Consider the following 20,626-nt stretch of genomic DNA (forward strand, 5'->3'; position numbering starts at 1 on the left):
GATATACACGGACCATAAGAGCTTGAAGTATTTGATGGATCAGCCCAACCTAAATATGCGTCAGAGGAGGTGGTTGGATGTGGTCAAGGATTATGATTGTGAGATCCTGTACCACCTAGGTAAGGCTAATGTGGTAGCCGATGCATTGAGCCGCAAGGCGGAAAGCATTCCATTGCGAGATGTATGTTTGAGATTGACTGTGATGGCTCCAGTATTGGATGCTATTCGTGGGGCACAGGCCGAGGCTGTGCGACCAGAGATGCAGAAGAGAGAGCGGGTCGTTGGGTTGATTTTAGAGTTCGTTAAGGATGGACGAGGGCTTCTGACGTTTCAGGGTCGGATTTGGGTACCGTTCATGGGCGGTACGCGTATTACTTTGATGGAAGAGGCTCATCGATCGAAATTTTCGATCCATCCCGGGGCTACGAAGATGTATCTGGATTTGAGGAAAGAGTATTGGTGGCCCTGTATGAAGAGGGACGTCACATGGTTTGTTGAGAGGTGCTTGACCTGCCGTAGGGTTAAGGCCGAGCACCAGAGACCGCATGGCAAGTTACAGCCATTAGAGATTCCCGAGTGGAAGTGGGAACAGATCACTATGGATTTCATCACCAAATTGCCGAGGGCTGCCAGGGGAGTTGATGCAATTTGGGTGATTGTGGATAGGTTGACGAAGAGGGCACACTTCCTTGCCATCAGCGAGAGTTCTTCAGCGGAGAAGTTGGCGGAGATATATGTGAGGGAAGTGGTATCTCGGCATAGGGTGCCGATCTCGATTGTTTCAGACCGTGATGTGCGCTTCACTTCCAGGTTCTGGAAGAAATTCCATGAGGAGTTAGGTACTAAATTGCATTTCAGTACCGCATACCATCCCCAGACAGACGGTCAGAGCGAGCGAACGATTCAGACGCTGGAGGACATGCTTTGAGCATGTGTGTTAGACTTCGGGGGTAGCTGGGATGCGTATTTACCCTTGGCAGAGTTTTCCTACAACAACAGCCATCATTCGAGCATTGGTATGCCACCTTTTGAGCTGTTGTATGGTAGGAGGTGTCGGACCCCCATTTGCTGGGGAGAGGTGGGACAGAGAGTGATGGGCAGTACAGAGATCGTGCTTCAGACGACAGAGCAGATTCAGCAGGTTAGACAGAGGTTATTGACCGCCCAGAGCCGACAGAAGAGTTATGCAGACAGACGCCGATCCGAGCTTGAGTTTCAAGTCGGCGACTTCGTTCTCCTGAAGGTCTCTCCTTGGAAGGGAGTGATTCGATTCAGAAAGAGGGGCAAGTTGGGACCCCGGTATATTGGGCCATTTCGGGTGATTGCAAGGATAGGCCGGGTAGCTTATCATTTGGAGTTGCCAGCAGAGTTGGGGCAAATCCACGACACTTTCCATGTGTCGCAACTGAGGAAGTGTATAGCCGATGAGTCGGTAGTAGTTCCATTAGAGGATATTCAGGTGGATGCGAGCCTGAATTATGCTGAGAGACCAGTGGCCATCAGGGATCGGAAGATCAAGGTTCTGAGGAACAAGGAGGTACCTCTGGTGTTGGTTCAGTGGCAACACCGGAAGGGATCGGAAATGACTTGGGAGCCGGAGCGTGAGATGCGGGAGCAACATCCGGAGCTATTTTCAGAGTGAGACTTCGAGGGCGAAGTCTAGTCCTAGTGGGGGAGAGTTGTAACAGCCCGGAATTTCAGGTATTGTTATAATTATGTTTTTGGGGTGTTTTAAAGGGGACTCGGCGAGTTGGAGCCTAGACTCGCCGAGTAGGATCACGGACCTGGTCGCGGGTTCGCGACTGGACTCGACGAGTCCAGATACAGACTCGGCGAGTCTGTGCTGTTTAGCGAAAACCCTAACCGTTCAGGTTTGGGACGTATATGAGGGACTTATTGGCCGTCATTGTTCACTTTAGCCTTCTGAGAGAAACCCTAAATCGATTGTGAGCGTCTGGAGCAAGGTTGAAAGCCATTGTTGATTTTGGAAGAGTTATTGTGCAAGGAAGAGAAGGCTTGGCTAAGGGAACAACAAGGGGAGTCACGTTCTGAGGATTGGGGACACAGAGAGCACATCATCCAGGTAAGAATTCGAGTTATACTCTGCTATGTTGATGTGTATATGGATTTAGGGTTTATGGAACCCTTTTGTGACTAGATTGAATGTTACCCTAGTCCCCCCAAACGATTGGAACCCTGTATTGGGACTTTTGGAGGTCCAGAATGTCCCATGCCTGAGCATTTCGGGAATTGATGGAGGTTTTGGATTGGAATCCTTATGCCTTAGGTCAAAATGTAAATTATGAGTCATGGGGTGTATCATGAGCACCGAAATGAGGACCTTACGTGATGGATCAGCCTAGGAAGGCCAGACTCGGCGAGTTGAGTCGAGGTGGCCCCGCGATTCGTCCAGGAGGAACTCGTCGAGTCAAGAGGGATATTTAGGGTTTATGGAACCCTTTTGTGACTAGATTGAATGTTACCCTAGTCCCCCCAAACGATTGGAACCCTGTATTGGGACTTTTGGAGGTCCAGAATGTCCCATGCCTGAGCATTTCGGGAATTGATGGAGGTTTTGGATTGGAATCCTTATGCCTTAGGTCAAAATGTAAATTATGAGTCATGGGGTGTATCATGAGCACTGAAATGAGGACCTTACGTGATGGATCAGCCTAGGAAGGCCAGACCTATGAATGGTCGGAGCAGTTCTGACCTTAGGAAGCAGTTTGAGTGGTTGCATGGCATGGACTCGCCGAGTTCGATGAACAGACTCGTCGAGTAGCTTGAAGATTAACTGGGACTCGCCGAGTTATTCTTCAGACTCGGCGAGTTGAGTCGAGGTGGCCCCGCGATTCGTCCAGGAGGAACTCGTCGAGTCAAGAGGGATACTCGACGAGTAGAAAGGGAATATTAGAGAATTGCTGAGGACGTCTAGACTCGCCGAGTCGCCATAGCACTCGCCGAGTCCGGTCAAGTTGACCGTTGACCGTTAACCAGAGTTGACCTATGTCTGACTTCTTAGGGATAGTCAAACTTAGAAGATAAAAGTGTTAATAAGAGATATATGATGTTATAGGGAGATTGTAGCTCGGCGGACCGAGCACGAGTGATTTCAGGATTTGCTAGCTTTCAGTATTCACGAGGTGAGTCTTCTCACTATACTGTACCCGGAAGGGTTTGACTGTGTGATTGGAAGGTCAGATACGATATGTGATATGTGTGCTATATGCGGTAAGTTATATGTTATATGTGTTATGTATGTTATGGGCCGGAAGGCGATTATATTATGGGCCGGAAGGCATTATGTTACGGGCCGGAAGGCGATTATGTTATGGGCCGGAAGGCGTTGTGTTATGGACCGGAAGGTCGGCGTGGGTAGGACCGGAAGGTTTACCCAGCAGGGACGGAAGTCCCCTGAGACGCATGGACCGGAAGGTCGGGGCCTGGAAAGGCGTATGGGTGTAAGTTGTATATTGGGGAACTCACTAAGCATTTATGCTTACAGTTGTTATGTATGTGTTTCAGGTACTAGCGAGGACCGTGGGAAGGCGCCGGCGTGATCTGTATACACTGAAGGATGTTTTTATGATCTTGGGATTTAGACAATTTGTATTTGACATGATACTTCAATTATTTATGCCTTGTTTTGAATGAAGATACTTTATTTTTAAAATGAAAAATTTGTTTGAAAATTTGCGTTGTAACAGTAACCCTCCCTGACTCCCCCAGACTCGCTGAGTCAACCCATAACTCGGCAGGACAACTCACTGAGTGGTCAATGACAATCTTCATGCTACTCGCCGAGTCTGTTCTTCAGACTCGGCGAGTCCATGCCATGCATCAACTCAAACTTGCTTCTGAGGTCAGATCCGCTCCAACAATTCATAGATCTGGCCCTCCTAAGCTTATTCATCACGTAAAGTTCATGTCTTGGTGCACATAACACATTCCATGACTCATAAATGGAGTTTTGACCTTAAGCATAAAGATCCCAATCCAAAACCCCCATGGATCTATAAAAAGCTGGGACAAAGGGACACTCTGGACCTCCAAGGGTCCAGATCCAGAACCTAAGTCACTAAAGGGACCAAGGAAGCACTAGATCTAGCCACAAAAGGGCTCAATAAGCCTTAAATCAATATAAACATCAACATAACAGAGAATAGCTTGAAGGTAGTACCTCAAATGTGATGTTGTAGACCTCAAATCTTCAGGAAGTGGCTCCTCTTGATTTCCCTTAGCTATTGCTTCCTTTTCCTTGCAATGTAACACTTCCAAGGTCAATAATGGCTCCTTGCTTTGCTCCAAACGCTCAAACTCGCTAGGGTTTCACTCAGGGGGCTGGTGGATACAAATGACGGCCTTAAGGCCCTTTAAATAGGTCCCAAACCCGAGAAATTAGGGTTTCATTAAACAGCGCGGACTCGCCGAGTCCATACCCTGGACTTGCCGAGTCCAGGCGCGAACCCGCGTCCAGAACCGCGATCCTACTCGGCGAGTCTGAGCTCCAACTCGCCGAGTCCCCTCACAAAACACCAAAAACATAAGCATAAAAGATACCTGGAAATCCGGGCTGTTACAGTCACAATTTTGGCAGCTGCGCCTAAGTGACAGAACTAGCAGTTGTGCCTGACAGATGTGTTATTTACAACGATGGAATTCATACCTATTCCTTAGGATACTTCTTAGGAATGAATGAACAAGAAATAGCTGATTCTTAGGGTAGATCCTTAAGAATAAAGAAGATAATGGGGATGGGTAATTGGGTTAACTGTTTGATGATTAAATATAATAATTATATTATTGTGGGTTGAAAACCCTATGTACTCACCAGGTTTCCCAACCTGACCCACTCAGTTTATTTATATCACAGGTGTCGATATGAAGTGACATTACACTGAGAGATTAAAGAGATGTAGATCACCAGTGTAAATAAATGTAAGTTCCGTTTATGCTTATGTTCCTGTATTGACAATGACATCCCAAACATTTTAAAATGAATAAAATACGTTTCTTCGAAAATGTTTGATAACGTATTTATCATATTTTTATGGGAACAAATTCTGCAACATTTTTATGAAAAGAAGTACTCTAATTTTTATAAAGCATAAACAAAAATCGGTCTTTTCTGGCCGTGAAAATGGGAATGTCACATTTGGTATCAGAGCATTAGTTTAAGCGAACTAGGAATATGGATTTATTTCTAGACTTAAACTTAGAATGCTAAGCGATGATTGTGAGGTGTGAGTACTAGATTATTTTAGGAATTATGCCTAAAATACTTTTATGTGCTAAATGCTTTGTGCCTGACATGCTATTATTTGTTCGGATCTATGGTCTGTTGCCGACCGGATCTGGAAACTTTATGTGTTTAGGATTCTAAGCGTTTAACTACGATATTAGAACTAGCATATAAACGTTTCGGGGTGATAAGGATGATTTAAACGTCAATCCTAAATAAAGATCTAGATTCACCTTATTCGGTGTATAGATCAAGATGGCAAGGACCCGTAGCGGAAACGTGAATGCAAATGGGAACCGAGATCAACCCCCAGTGATTGAGTAAATACCGGTTGTGGTGGCCGCTGCTGAGCCAATAACGATGGCCGGAGTGCAAGTGATGATCCAGGCGATGTTGGATCGTCAAATGGAGGAAAACTACAGTGGGACTGTTAGTCAAGCCAACCCACCGATAGTTAGGCAAAACCACCAGGATGGAGGAAATGATGTACGTGGATGCATATACAAGGATTTCATGGTATCCAAACCACCGAGTCTATTTGGAAGCCCGACACCGGTGGAAGTCAAGAACTGGATCTCTGAGATGGAGACGATGTTTGAGAGTTGCGAGTGTAGCAACAGGCAGAAGACCGCTCTCGCGGTTCCTCTGTTGAAATCTGGAGTACTAAGCTGGTGGAAGCTATTGGCTGATTCAATGCACAAAGGTGAAGCAAGCAAGATGTCATGGGAGGATTTTCTGGTGCAGTTGAAGATGCAATACTGCTCTGAGCAGGATCTTCTGGAGATCAACAACGAATTCCAGAATCTGAAGAAGGGAAGAATGAGCGTTACTGAATACGCTGCAAGCTTTACTGAGAAAATAAAGCTTGTTCCTCACCTCGTCCCAATAGAACTCTCCAAGGTTAACAAGTTTGCCCTCGGATTACCAGCGGACTTTGGTCCAATGGTCAAGCAAAATACCACTCTGGAAGCCACTATCTGGGCTGCTAAAAATGTGGAGACCCAGATACGAGAGAAGGGTCTGGAGAGAGCGGAGGTGGGAGAGAAAAGGAAATTTGAAGGATCTTCAAAGTCCAACGAGAAGAGAAAATTCTCGAAGAAGTTCGAAAGAGGAGGAGGAAGTGAAGAAAGATGGTGCGAAAAGTGCAAAAAGAAACACACTGGAAAATACGGTGAGGAGGTGACTTGTTTCAAGTGTGGGAAGCATGGGCACTATGCTAACGAGTGTACATTCAGCAAAAGGGTGTGTTACGGATGTAACAAGGAAGGGCACTTCAAGCAAGACTGCCCAAAGAGAGAGGGGGCTACAAAACCATATGTGCCGCCAAAGCCAAAGGCGAGAGCATTTCAAATGATCCTTGACGAAGTAGATGACAATGCGAGGATTCAGGAGTGAACGCTTGACATCCAAGGATCGAGTTATGGAGTAATCGTGTAGATAGTACCTCGTGATGTAGCCTGTTAGGGGCATAGTTTAGGGTGAACTTGAACACCTATGTAAACATTTCAAGGAATAATATAAAACCTTCGTTTTGATATTTGATGTGTTAAACTGTTATGTGATTTTCTTGTATGGTGACATGGAAAACTGCGAGACAATACTTGGGATGAGTATGAGTAGGTGTGGATGGTAGTAGAGGCCTATACTACCGGAAGCACATGACTCACACTTGGATCAGGGAAAGTTACAAGGTTACCAACAAACTAGTAATTGATTTTGTTTTATTCAAGTATGTCGTTACCATTGTTTTGGTAATGACTAAGAAGATTGTTGTTATCCCGACCCTAGTGATCATATCACATTGAGTCTGACTACAATGAGTAGGTTACGTGGTTCAGAGAACCAAGTTTGATGTAGCGTCCGACTTAAACCAAACGATTGAAATCAAAGCGATCAATAGAAGTATCACGATCGTTGTTAAAGAAGTTGGTAGCTAGAAATGCTACATGTTAAAAGGTGATTATATCACATTAGACGATGAAGGAAGGCATATTCCATTCCGGAATTTGACTCTAAGAGACCTGAGTCTAAGCATTGCTACATACGATGATAGGTCATTAGAATATGACACATCGGTCAATTGTAGTAATCAAATTAACTTATCCTAAGTTTGTTAAGAAGAAGAAGGAGTCTCTGATAGAGAATGAGGTTGTGACACGAAGGTCATGATTGAAAGTCTAACGAGCAGGTGCAAGACCGAGCACCGCCTGCAGTCAAGGAGTCCAAGAGTTAAATACTCGTTCGAAGTAACATAGAAGTTACAGTTATTACCTAGGATGAAGACATAACGTATGGAGTCATTATACAATCCTGTTTCGTTGATGATTCCGGGACGTAATCATCCTAAGGGGGAGATAATTGTAACGCCCATAGATCCGGGCTAGTCAATTTAGAGGCAATAGGGGTCGAAAACGACTTTTCGACAAAAGATTATTAAGAATAAATAATCTCAACCAAGTTTTAGTATATTTTACAAGGTTTCCGTACATATAAAGAGTGTCGAAATCCGAGTTATAACGAAAAACTTATGACCCGTCGAAGTTTCGTGACGGAACCGACACGATACCGGGAGGCGTAAATAGTGAATTTACGATAGAGCGAGATTTAGCCTTAGCGATCTAAATGAAAGTCGTAGTATATGTTAAACTGATAGTGTGCATAAAAAGAACATCCAAATCTGACTTCGTATGAGGAAGTTATGATTTTTCTAAGATTTAGCATAGCAGTGCACAGCCCGAAATCTGAATTTTGGATCAGTCAATTTTTAGCCAAAATAATCTAAACGATAAATGAAGATATTGTTAATAGGAGTTAAACGATAAAAAGACAGTCGAAAACGGAGCTCGTATGCGAAAGATATGGACGAAGCTTAGTCCCTACTCTTCGAGCGTTGCGAATTCGATACAGTTTTGTAAATCTGAGATACAGTGAGAATTAGCCGACGGGATCTAAATGAAAGTTGTAGTACTCGTAAATACCAATGCGTGGGTATAAAGAACGTCAATAATAGAGCTCGTATGCGAAAGTTATTGACGAAGCTTAGTCCCTACTTTTCGAGCGCGACGAATTCGATATAGTTTTGTAAATCCGAGATAGAATGAGAATTAGCCAACGAGGTCTAAATGAGAGTTGAAGATATCATTAATAAGAACTCAACGGTAAAAAGACAGACAAAAACGGAGCTCGTATGCAAAAGTTATGGACGAAGCTTAGTCTCTACTTTTCGAGCGCGGCGAATTCGATACAGTTTTGTAAATCTGAGATAGAATGAGAATTAGTCAACGATGTCTAAATGAAAGTTGAAGATCTCATTAATAGAAACTCAACAGTAAAAAGACAGACAAAAACAGAGCTCGTATGCAAAAGTTACGGACGAAGCTTAGAGACTACTTTACTATAAAACTCCTATAAATACAAGGGTGAACTCCTCATATTTTCTTCACACCTTCAAACCTTTCTTTCTCTCTCTAACTTCTCTCTAACCTCCCAAAACCCCTCCCAAGTCTAGGGAACCTCCCTATCACGAGAAGAAAGCCTCGGAGCGCCCGACAGCTCCGAGAAGAAAAGCTTTCGGCTCGGAAACGCTGCTCCAGCGAAACCCGGTTTTTAATAAAAAATCTGCTGTAAGTGAGTTACGCCTATATTATATTTAATATAGCTTTTATTTAATTATAGTAACATTATTATGACCTTAAAATAATTATTTGGGCTATTATTATGAGTTATATTGAGTGTTATTTAACACTTATATAATAGTAATAATAGCTAGACTATTAATTAGTCGCGATTAACGTTAAAACTAAACTCTAGTGGCATTAATACTAGGTTTTGGTCAAGGAAAAAAATTGTTTTGAGATAACGAAGTGTTGTTCAAGTACCGAGTCACCACCTAATCAAGTGAGGGCATGGTCCCTTTCATCTTACACATAGATATGAAGTATTTTATATAAATTACGTGCTATGTGTGCATATTAACTGAGTACTTGCTGTCTATGCTGGATAAACGATTTTATACACGTTTTTAATGATTTAAACTGTATATGTATTATATATCAATGAAAATGTTGGGGTAAGACATGGGTAGATGTAATAGATGAAATATGAGTTGGATGATGAGTTGAGAGGTGAAATAAACCGTGAGGTGAGGGTGAGAGGTAGACGATGTGAGAAGCCTTTTTCCCAAATGATGGCCCTGTCGTTCAGCAGAGTATGGATGATAACCACAGACTACTCTAGACAGTCCAGTGGAACACTAGCAGACTCGCAACCTGTAGGTGTTGTGAACGATGTGTTCACCGGTGTAATCTCAAAACACATTGATATGTATTGCGAGTGGACTCTCAAAAACGATACTGTCAATAAAACCCTGGCAGATGCGCCTAAAGTACTCTACCGGCAGAAGCGCCTAATAGAGAACCTCATGACCCCGGCAGATGCGCCTAAAAGGACTATTCCGGCAGATGCGCCCCATAGAGAATGTCACAATTTTGGCTGCTGTGCCTAAGTGACAGAACTAGCAGTTGTGCCTGACAAATGTGTTATTTACAATGATGGAATTCATACCTATTCCTTAGGATACTTCTTAGGAATGAATGAACAAGAAATAGCTGATTCGTCGGGTAGATCCTTAAGAATAAAGAAGATAATGGGGATGAGTAATTGGGTTAACTGTTTGATGATTAAATATAATAATTATATTATTGTGGGTTGAAAACCCTATGTACTCACCAGGTTTCCCAAACTGACCCACTCAGTTTATTTATATCACAGGTGTCGATATGAAGTGACATTACACTGAGAGATTAAAGAGATGTAGATTACTAGTGTAAATAAATGTAAGTTCTGTTTATGCTTATGTTCCTGTATTGATAATGACATCCCAAACGTTTTAAAATGAATAAAATACGTTTCTTCGAAAATGTTTTGATAACGTATTTATCGTATTTTTATGGGAACAAATTCCGCAACATTTTTATGAAAAGAAGTACTCTGATTTTTATAAAGCATAAACAAAAATCGGTCTTTTCTGGCCGTGAAAATGGGGATGTCACATATTTCCATTCCAGAATAGCATCCAATAACCCCAATACTACAAAGCATCGTACATATAAGGCCAATCTTGTTGGATTAGGTGTCTAAGCCCATAACTATAATTGGTATGTACTTGACCCGATAATAGCATGATCCTTTTGGGTTGTCTTCACAAAGCAACTTAACTGGATGAATTATGGAGAAAGAGGTTAATTATGATTTATTAATATATTATAGGAATAATACATTAAAAGAGAAATCATATTATTTAATTGATATTGGTCAAGAATTAATTTAGAATTAATTTTGTGGTCAAAAGAGATCTATTAAATTAAGGGGACTGATATTGTAATTATGTGATAATTGCAAAATAGGCTGAGGATCCCTATGGATAGGGGTGGACGAAATCTTATGGATAGCCCATAAGGACTTCGTCCATGATAAGGATTCTGGAAGGATCTTATGGGCTTCTTAGAGCCTAAACAACCGGATTATGTCTTTGACTGAAACCCCAATTCTTCAGCTATATAAGGAACCCCTGGGCATCATATTTTCGGCTACAAGAAACCCTAGAAAGATCTTAGAGCCGATTTTGAGCCTCTCTCTCTCTCTCTCTCATATTCTCCAACTTGCTTCTTGGTGTTTGTGATCGATTAGAGGTATTACACTTGTGATACTAAAGCTCTCAAAGGTTGAAGATCTTCAAGCTACAAAGAAAGGTATCATTGTAACTTGTTTATCATGTCAATTTCGAAATAAGCATGCTAGATTAGGGTTTATAAGCTTTGGATGATTATTGCATGTACAATTAGAAAAATTAGATCCAAAGCTTTTGGGTTTGCATGTGCACCATAGGATTGTTGTTATGCTCAAAACCCATCATTGGTATCAGAGATTAGGTCGTTCTTCTATTGTATTTGATGTATAGCTAAATTGTTTAAAGCTGAAAAAGTCGAAAAACTGCTTATGTATGATGAACTCATCGAGTGCCCATGATGAACTCGACGAGTACAGTTTGTGAATCGACGAGTCGGTGGGTCTGTTGGCTGATTTTTCAGGATTTTGACTAAAATTGGGTTGGGATAATTACCAAAAACGTTTTTGACTAATATTTTTATTATTTGGTAATGATTATTCTCATCCAATTAGTAGATAATTGTCAAACTTTAAGATAATTATTAGTTTATATGATAAAGATAATTATTTGTATTTTGATGTGAATTATCTTGCCATAAATTGAATTAAGTCAAATTTAGATAATGACATATTATTTGATTACTTAAATTATTTTAATTTGATCTAAAAGGTTTTAAAAAGTTTCAAAACTTGTCCTCAAATTTTGGAATTTAAATTTTAATTGAAAATATTTAATGTTGAAATATTTAAATTCTAAACCTTAGAGTTTTTAAAAGTTTAAACAAGCCATAAACTAATTTAGACAAGTTGGAACATGAACTTATCAAAAATTCATTATTTAAGTCAATAAGAACTTCTAATCTTAATTTATCCAAACACTCAAAATTCATTATCAATGGTATCAAATGACAATAAACTAATAAGTATCTTAAATAAGCAATCTCAAACTTGGCAAAAAATTACACCGCGTTTTAGACATGTTTCGGATCAAATAATCATCAAAAAACAAAAGACAAAATTACATAAATGGTCCATATTATTTATCAAATGTCACAAACTCAGTTGTTGCTATTTTTTAAATAAATTTGGTGCTTGTGGTTTTCCAAAACTTGCATGAATGATTATTTTTGCTAATACTATTAGTTTTCATCTGTTAGTGTGTCATTTTTGCTAACATGTTTATTTTTATATATGTGGTGGTATACATTTAATGTGATCAACGTTTTGACGTAAATTTAAAACTTTCGTTCATTAATTAAAAAAAATACTTGTTTTTTATGTACATATCGGTACAAATTTGAGTTCGTCTACGTTTCGACGTAATTTCTTTTTTGTGTTTTCTTGTTTGTTTTAATTTACATGCTTATTTTTTTGTACATAAAAATATGCTCGAAAACATAGAAAAAATTACGTCGAAACGTAAACGAACTCGAATTTATACTGATACGTACATAGAAAAAACAAGTAAGGGTTTTTAAAAAAATAATGTACAAAAAATCTAAATTTATGTTGAATACGTCGAAAGCTGACACCTTGAATTTATACGATACATACACAAAAATAAACACGTAAAAATTAATTTTTTCTTAGTTAAAGAACGAAAGTTATTATACGTGACTCAAATCATACGTAGGAAACATCCATAAAATTAAGTATATAAACATTAAAAAAATTATTTTGTAACATAGGCAAACTTAAATATAATACATTTTTTAAAGTTAACAAATAAAAGTTATTATATTTGACCAAGTCATATCTAGGAAATATATATAAAATTAAACACAAAAACGTAAAAAAGAAATACATTAAAACATAGAAAAACTCAAAACGTCGGAAGTTGACAATGCTTTATGTCCGAAATATGATTTTGAACCTAAATTTCGAAAAGTTATGCCTATATATAGAGGCGACCTTAGTAACGAGCCAGATTCACCATTCGGATGTCCGGATCTCTTGAACTCAGTGTTCTAAACTAGATGGTTACTTAAAAAAAATAAATCATCTTGTGCCATAAAAATTAGGTTAGTTTATTTAATTTTCCTTATGGTAAACCCTCAAATCTTGTCTAGTAGTGTAACCTTCTGGTTTTGAGTTTTTGTTATTTGAAAGTACCAAACCACTAAATAAATAAAGTCAACTTGATTTAGGAAGCAACTAAGTTTGATTAATTATATACACCACCGGTGCTCTTTGCCTAATTGCATCTTAATTATTAAAGGTCGCGGAGGTGGTCAAACAAAGTCGTAAATAGTTAGGTTCGCGAATCTAATAGCTGTTAATTGGATTAAATTATTTTGAACTAAATTAAATTGTAAAATTTGCATAAACACATTGAGATGACGTCATTGCGAGATGGGATCTACGCAAAACAACTTCGTCACAACTAACAAACAACGCAGTTCGAGATAGGAATGATCAACAAAAACCCTAGCTAACAAAAAAAATCAAAATTAAACTGACCTGTGGTGATTTGCTTTTCAGAGGGAAATAAGGGTTAATTAGGATTAATGGTGCCTGCTTTTCATTCGTTTCGGAACCAACGTGAAAATGAAAATGACGTTAGCAATACCAAATCAAAAAAAAAAAAAAAAAAAAGCATGAAAACCTAATTGTTTCTATAAAGCCATAATCCCTCAATTCCCTTCTTTTTACGACATCATCTGTTCTGCTACTGCTATCAACAAATCTATATTTTAGTTGGGGGAAATGTAAATAAGCATTAAGGAACAAGAATTGTAGTTGGAAAGAAGGGTGAGAGGAACAACCACCGGAGAAGGAGGAAAATGGTATATCACCATAAAAATTGAAACCACAAAAACCTTCAATAAAATCGAAAAATGTTCATAACTAAATTTGATATTTTTGAAAACCACATGAACCATTTATAAATATTACTCTTAAAGTGTTAGGTTCAAATATAATTGATATTTATTGTGTGAATGTATAATTTATTATGGACCAATTACTTTCAAAAGATGTTGACTATATTTTTAAAAACTTAATCAAATTTCAGATTTTACGAAATTTCTTACTAAAATAAAATGATTTATAATTTTTTGTAAATCACAAGGTCCATTTATGTAATTATTCTAAAAGCTTCTAAGGGTTAATGATCTAAAAGAGTAATAAAGTTTTCTCTACATTAAGTCCTTAGGTTTTTTTATACATATTACTATATTATATCAATATGGTTGTTATAACCGTTTAAATGTGTAACAACCATATTGATGATCATTAATATGTACAAAAAAACTTTAGCCACGTAGACAAAATTAAAACCTTATTATCCTAATAGATCATTAAGACATTTACTTAATATTTTTATTAGATTGATGAGTCTCTTCAAATATTTATGAACTTTTTTTCAAACGATAAATTTATACTACTTAATATATATCATGCATTTACAAGGAATTTGGAATTTGTGACGTTGTAAATTGACGAATTAATGTAGAGGTGTAATGGAAAAATTAACAAAATATTTTACCATTTAAGAATTTATCTCTAGGGTAGCGTGACATTGCCCCACAAGAATTAATTCTTCGGATATTTATTCACTATATATAAAAGTATAAAGTACTTTATATATCCCAACAAATCAAAACCAAGGTCAAGGGGACAAGGCTCCAGCTATGGCTATGAATGCCTTATACGCAAAACGAGTAGCTCTACTGCTTCTGATTCTGGTACTTGATCATCTTCTTCAAGCAAACTCTGCTTCATTAATTGAACCAGATCCAGGTAAATCTATTGCTTCCAATACTTAATTCCGTAGTTTCCATTGATTTAGATCAGACTTTAACGATGAATCCAGAATTTTCTACAGGAACTGTAGTTTCTGGTAGGAGGAAGCTTAGAAAGCTGCCACCACCACCGGCACCTAAGTTAAGTGGAGCTCCGCATTATATGTTCTCTGATCCACCTCCGCCACCATCAACGACACAGATGCGGAGCACAGCTCCAAATTTACGCACGGTACCCAAGAGGGCACCTCCGGCACCAAAGCTAAGTCGACCTCGGAATTTCCGTATTTTTCTTTCACCGCCACCAGCGCCACCACCGCCGCCGCCGCCGGCGGTGCAAGGACGAACTTCGAACTGTAAAATCGCCCCACCACCGCCTGCCTGACTGTGTCATCTGCACCGCGTTTCCTTTTGAAGAAAATAATTTTTATTTTGGAAACATATTTTCAGATTTTACCATTTAAAAATCTGTATTATAATAAGTTTATAGAATACTAGTTATTAAATAAGAGGTTCTGCTAGAAAATCATTTTTTTTTCAAGTAATCGTGTTTTTTAATTAGAAACGTGTAAAATGTAATATCATTGAAGGTTTGTCTTAAAAATTTCTATTTATAACTTTTTTTTTTTTGGAACAGAGTAAGTTAATTTTCAAATTTATATAGTTATTTAGTAAAAAGTATCAAATTTATTTAAGTATCTAGTTATAACAATTTCAATATATATATATATATATATATATATATATATATATATATATATATATATATATATATATATATATATATATATATATAGGGTGGAGTTCAATAGAGAACCATAATTAACCAAAGAACCAATCGAGAGAATCGGAAATCATAACGATCAACAACCAAGAAAAAATAAATGTATACTTTTACATTAGACGCGCACACACCGGATTATGCCAAAAAATCCGTCTTTACAAAAAAACCCACCATTTTTTTCGTTTAAAATTTTTTTAAGCCATGTTTTTTATCAAAAAAAAAACAATCGAATATACCGTTGTTCACGATTTTTCGTCATCTTTCCATAAAGATCCATGATAATATATAAAAAACGATTTTTTTTTTTTCAAAAAAAACCCACTTCATTTTCTTTAATGAAAAAAGTTAAGGTCTATTTTTTATAAAAAATATTAATAAATATATCAAAATTCATATTTTTTGTACTTTTTAAACATAGATTCATATTCATATTAAAAAAAATGATATTTCAGTTCAGATTCACATTGTGAACTTGTTCAAATTCATATTGTAAACCTGTTCAGATTCACATTGTGGACCTCCTCAGATTCATAGTGTCTATAATAATAAATCAGATTCACAGTGTGAATCTGAACTGAGCGGAGCTTTTACACATTGTGAATGTTAAAATTTGAAATATTTACAGTGTAGATTCACAATGTGAATCTACACTGATCGAGGTTTTTTTTTTTTTTTTTTTTTTTTTTTTTTTTTCGTGAACCTTCTCAGATTCACAATGTGAATCTGAACTGTTCGAGTTTTTTCATATTGTGAATGTTAAAAATTGAAATATATACAGTTTAGATTCACAATGTGAGTCCACACTCTTCGAGGTTTTTTTTTTAATCGGTGTTGATGTTTATTAATAGAGTACAAAAAATTAATATTTTTGGTATAATTAGTTTTTTTTATAAAAAAAAGTTTAAATATTGAAAAAAATAAGAAAATTAAGTGGGTTTTTTGTGAAAAAAAAGTTCGTTTTTTTATATATCATCATGGATCTCTATGGAAAGAGGACGAAAAATCGTGAACAACGGTATACTCGGATTTTTTTTCGATAAAAAACTTGGCCTAAAAAAATTTTAAATGAAAAAAAGGAAGTGAGTTTTAGTTATAATCTGGTACATGTGCGTCCATTATAAAACTTTACAACCCTTTCTTTTGCCGTTGATCGCTTTAAATTCCGATGCTTTTGATTGGTTCCTTGGTTCCTTAAATAATAATGGTTCTCTATTGAACTTTTCCCTATATATATATATATATATATATATATATATATATATATATATATACTTTCTCGAGAACCCGAGAACCAAACAAGGACCGCTAGATCAAAATTATAAAGGGTTAGGATGTTTTGTGGCATTTTTGTAAATACCTGGAAATAAAAAGGGACGGGGGGCATCCTATTGAAATTAATCAGGGACATTTTCGGGAATCTGTAATTGATACATTTAATCACGTCAAGTCTCTGTCCCCATCTCTCTATCTTCATCCCGTCTCTCTCTCTACCTTTCATCGCAGCATCTCCGACCATCCAGATCGGCGACGATGAATTGAAGAAACAATAGACCGACTGTGTGATAAGGATCGACAAATCGATGACATTTGGTACCAATGGCCATCTCAATCGTCGGATCTCAAATCCTAAAATCGTCATCGGAGTAGAATCGATCATCAGAGTGTGATATGATGCGAAGAAGAACCACATCACTGTGTGTATCTCGTTGCAATTTTGTGCTTTGTTGCCGGTATTAGCGGGAGTGACGGCGACGCTGATCCGATTTACATGTAAGATTTGAGTTTCTTTCACATCTGATTTACGTTTTTGAAAAGTTAATTCATGAGAACGGGAAGGTGTTGGATAATCTGGCGTCGTTTCTCACGCCTTTCCAGCTTAATATCTCGTACGAGTGTGTTTTGCCTCTCAAAGAAGGTATGTTCAGCAACTCCTTCATGTTTAATTGTCTTCATGCTCATTAGCTTGAATCTGGTTCGTGTTTTGATTTTTCAATTAGGGTTAATGGCGTTATAAAGTTGTATCTAATGATTGTTAGGGTTTCTTGATTCGAAATTGGAGTACATAATTTGCTTAATTATGTTATTTTACGGATCATTGGTAGGATTTTTCATTTGATTCTTAACTTACATTATATGACATATGAACAATATAGAATACATATCGACTACAACTTTCCTGGGATGGGAAGTGGTCCAGTTGTTAAGCAGGATCATTATCTAGAGGAACTGCTGCTCTTCTTTACTAATCCACTTGATTTAGTTAGAACCAAATTGGCTTACCATGTATACAATCATCATTCCCACATCTTTATTTTAAGGGTTAAATGCAAAAAAATAGCTACATACTTTTTTTAATATGCAATTAGCCATAATTTATTTGTGAGATTCTACGAGCAACTCCTGAAGCTGCATCTGCTGATGCTGCTGTTCAAACAGCTAGACTTGCAAATAAGGTTCCTTCAAAAGAAAAGGGGTAAGCAAATATACTCTTTTTTTTCTGACCTTTTCCATTCCCAGCTTTTGTATAACTCATTTTTCTGTTTTGTTATTTATAATAATACTTTTGTTAACAGGGATAAGACAGAAGATGGCCTTACATTCGCCTTTCGCTTCAATGATGCTTTATTATCTAGCCAAGGTACATGAAAGACGATGCTCTTTGACTTTATATTACATATTACTACTTATATTTGCAAAGTGTTTTAACTTTTGTGTGGTCTGACTTATGTAATTCACATATGAATGACATGTGATTCACATGTAATTCACATATGAATTATATGTAATTCACATGTAAATTACATCTGATTCACATGTAATTCACATGTAAATTACATCTGATTCACATGTAAATCACATATGAATTACATGTGATTCACATGTAATTCATATATGAATTACATGTGATTCACATGTAAATCACATGTAATTCCCATATAAATCACATATAATTCACATGTAATTCAAATATGAATTACATGTGATTCATATGTAATTCACATATGAATTACATGTGGTTCACATGTAATTCACATATGAATTATATGTAATTCACATGTAAATTACATCTGATTCACATGTAAATCACATATGAATTACATGTGATTCACATGTAAATCACGTGTAATTCATATATGAATTACATGTGATTCACATGTAAATCACATGTAATTCCCATGTAAATCACATATAATTCACATGTAATTCAAATATGAATTACATGTGATTCACATGTAATTCACATATAAATCACATATGAACTACATGTGATTCACATGTAAATTACATGTAATTCACATATGAATTACATGTGATTCACATGTAATCACATATACATCATATGTAATTCATACGTGAATCGTCTGTGATTCATATGTTAATCACATATGTATTTTTTGGAGTGTTTTTGCATCAATCAATTTTTTTTTTAATTTTTTTGTAGATTTGAAAGAAATTGTGGTGAATATTGAAGAGGTGAAGATGATAAATTGAAGAAAAATATGGAAATATTGACAAGAAGACATAAAAACGCTTTGAAATTTTGTACATTTTTTTTGTATTGAGTAAAATACTTATTCTATTGTGTTTATAGACTGGTAATAAAATGAGTTTTTTTATGATCAACTTACGAATATTATAGTATAAAAAATATGAATATATGCATTTGAAAAAATATGCATATATGCACCTAAAATTTTATTTTATTTTTTTTAAAAAATGCAGTTTTTTTAATATAGTTTTTTTTTAAATGAAGTTTTATTTTGAAAAAAATGTAAATTTCTTTAAAAAAACTTGCAGTCTTTTTTATTAAAAATGTAGTTTTTTTTTTTTTTTTTTTTTTTTTTTTTTTTTTTTTTTAAATTGCAGTTTTTTCTGAAAAAATGCAGTTTTTTTCTGAAAAAAATGCAGTTTTTTTTTTTTTAAATTGCGGTTTTTTTTTTATTTTTTTTAAAGACAGTTTTTTTTGAAAAAAATTGCAGTTTTTTTTTATAAAAAATGTAGTTTTTAAAATTTTTTTTTTTTTTCCAAAAATACATTTTCTATAAAAAATTAAATAAATCTGCATTTAAAAAAAATGAAAAATACTATTTTAAAAAAAATCTGAAAATTTGATTTATGATGTAAATTTTTAGACATTTATATTAATATATTAAATAACACAAAAAAATTAAACATTAAATGAGATTGGTAAGATGACGATAATGTCCTTAACGAATTACTTTTGATGCAACACTCCACTTTTAGTTCTCGGGTTCTCGGGAAACTTTGAGTTTTCAACCGATCTCAACATTATATATATATATATATATATATATATATATATATATATATATATATATATATATATGTGTGTGTGTGTGTGTGTGTGTATGTATGTGATCCGTTGAGAACTCATAGTTTTCCGAGAACTTAGGAACTAAAAGTGGAATGTTAGATCAAAATTAACTCATTAAGGGCATTATTGTCATCTTACCGATCTCATTTGATGTTTAAAATTTTTTTTGTTATTGGAAATATTAATAAAAAGTTATAAAAATTCTCTATTCTAATAAAAAATAGGTTGATTCTTCTTTTGTCAAATGTCACTTTATTAGACCTCATAATTAATGTCAAATCACATGTTAATCTGTTGATTATCAATTTCAAATTTCAAAATTTAAATTTTCCACTCTAATTACATTAAATTAAATAACATTAGAATAAAAATTAAAATAAAATTAATACATATTATAAGGTCACATATTTATTTAAATCAACGATTATACATTTAAATAAATAAAAAATATCTCTTAATTAATAATTTATTTAAAATAATTATTTAATAATTTTGAATTTTTACTATGAAAGTTTAATTAATTTTGTAATCGTGATGCCCACGGGTTATAAAGTAGTGTATATATATATATATATATATATATATATATATATATATATATATATATATATATATATATATATATATATATATATATATATATATATATATGGGTGAGATCCGTTGAAAACTCATAGTTTCCCGAAAACCTAAGAATCAAAGGTGAAGTGTTATATCAATATTAACTCGTTAACGACATGATCGTAATCTTAACGGTCTCATTTGATGTTTAACTTTTTTTTTTTTGTTATTGGAAATATTAATAAAATAAATCAAATTTCAGATTTTAAAAAAAAATATATTTCGATTTATTT

General features: G+C 35.8%; 1 protein-coding gene and 1 long non-coding RNA gene across 3 annotated transcripts; both read left to right on the forward strand.

Moving 5' to 3' along the window:
- The first annotated feature begins 14,493 nt into the window (after positions 1-14,493).
- Positions 14,494-15,269, forward strand: LOC145099924 (uncharacterized). 2 transcript variants are annotated; one of them, XM_079037410.1, is made up of 2 exons: positions 14,494-14,650; positions 14,736-15,269. In XM_079037410.1, the coding sequence occupies exons 1-2, from the start codon at positions 14,542-14,544 to the stop codon at positions 15,035-15,037; spliced, it is 411 nt and encodes a 136-aa protein (XP_078893536.1). In that variant the 5' UTR covers positions 14,494-14,541; the 3' UTR covers positions 15,038-15,269. The 2 variants fall into 2 exon arrangements, with proteins under 2 accessions (XP_078893536.1, XP_078893535.1); XM_079037409.1 differs by having other exon boundaries at positions 14,495-14,650; positions 14,724-15,269.
- Positions 15,270-16,850: 1,581 nt separating this feature from the next.
- Positions 16,851-19,046, forward strand: LOC145099925 (uncharacterized). The gene is made up of 3 exons (XR_013704697.1): positions 16,851-17,909; positions 18,010-18,074; positions 18,879-19,046. It is a non-coding gene; the product is annotated as an uncharacterized LOC145099925 (long non-coding RNA).
- The last annotated feature ends 1,580 nt before the right edge of the window (positions 19,047-20,626 follow it).

This window comes from Lactuca serriola, chromosome 4 (genome assembly GCF_051521515.1).
Source record: "Lactuca serriola cultivar US96UC23 chromosome 4, Lser_US96UC23_V15, whole genome shotgun sequence".
NCBI lineage: Eukaryota > Viridiplantae > Streptophyta > Magnoliopsida > Asterales > Asteraceae > Lactuca > Lactuca serriola.

What these genes read in the sequence shown, in the direction of transcription:
- LOC145099924 (XM_079037409.1), top strand. Translation starts at nt 14,542, where the DNA reads ATGGCTATGAATGCCTTATACGCAAAACGAGTAGCTCTACTGCTTCTG. An exon ending in ATTAATTGAACCAGATCCAG is followed by an intron (nt 14,651 to 14,723) that starts GTAAATCTATTG and finishes CGATGAATCCAG; the next exon opens with AATTTTCTACAGGAACTGTA.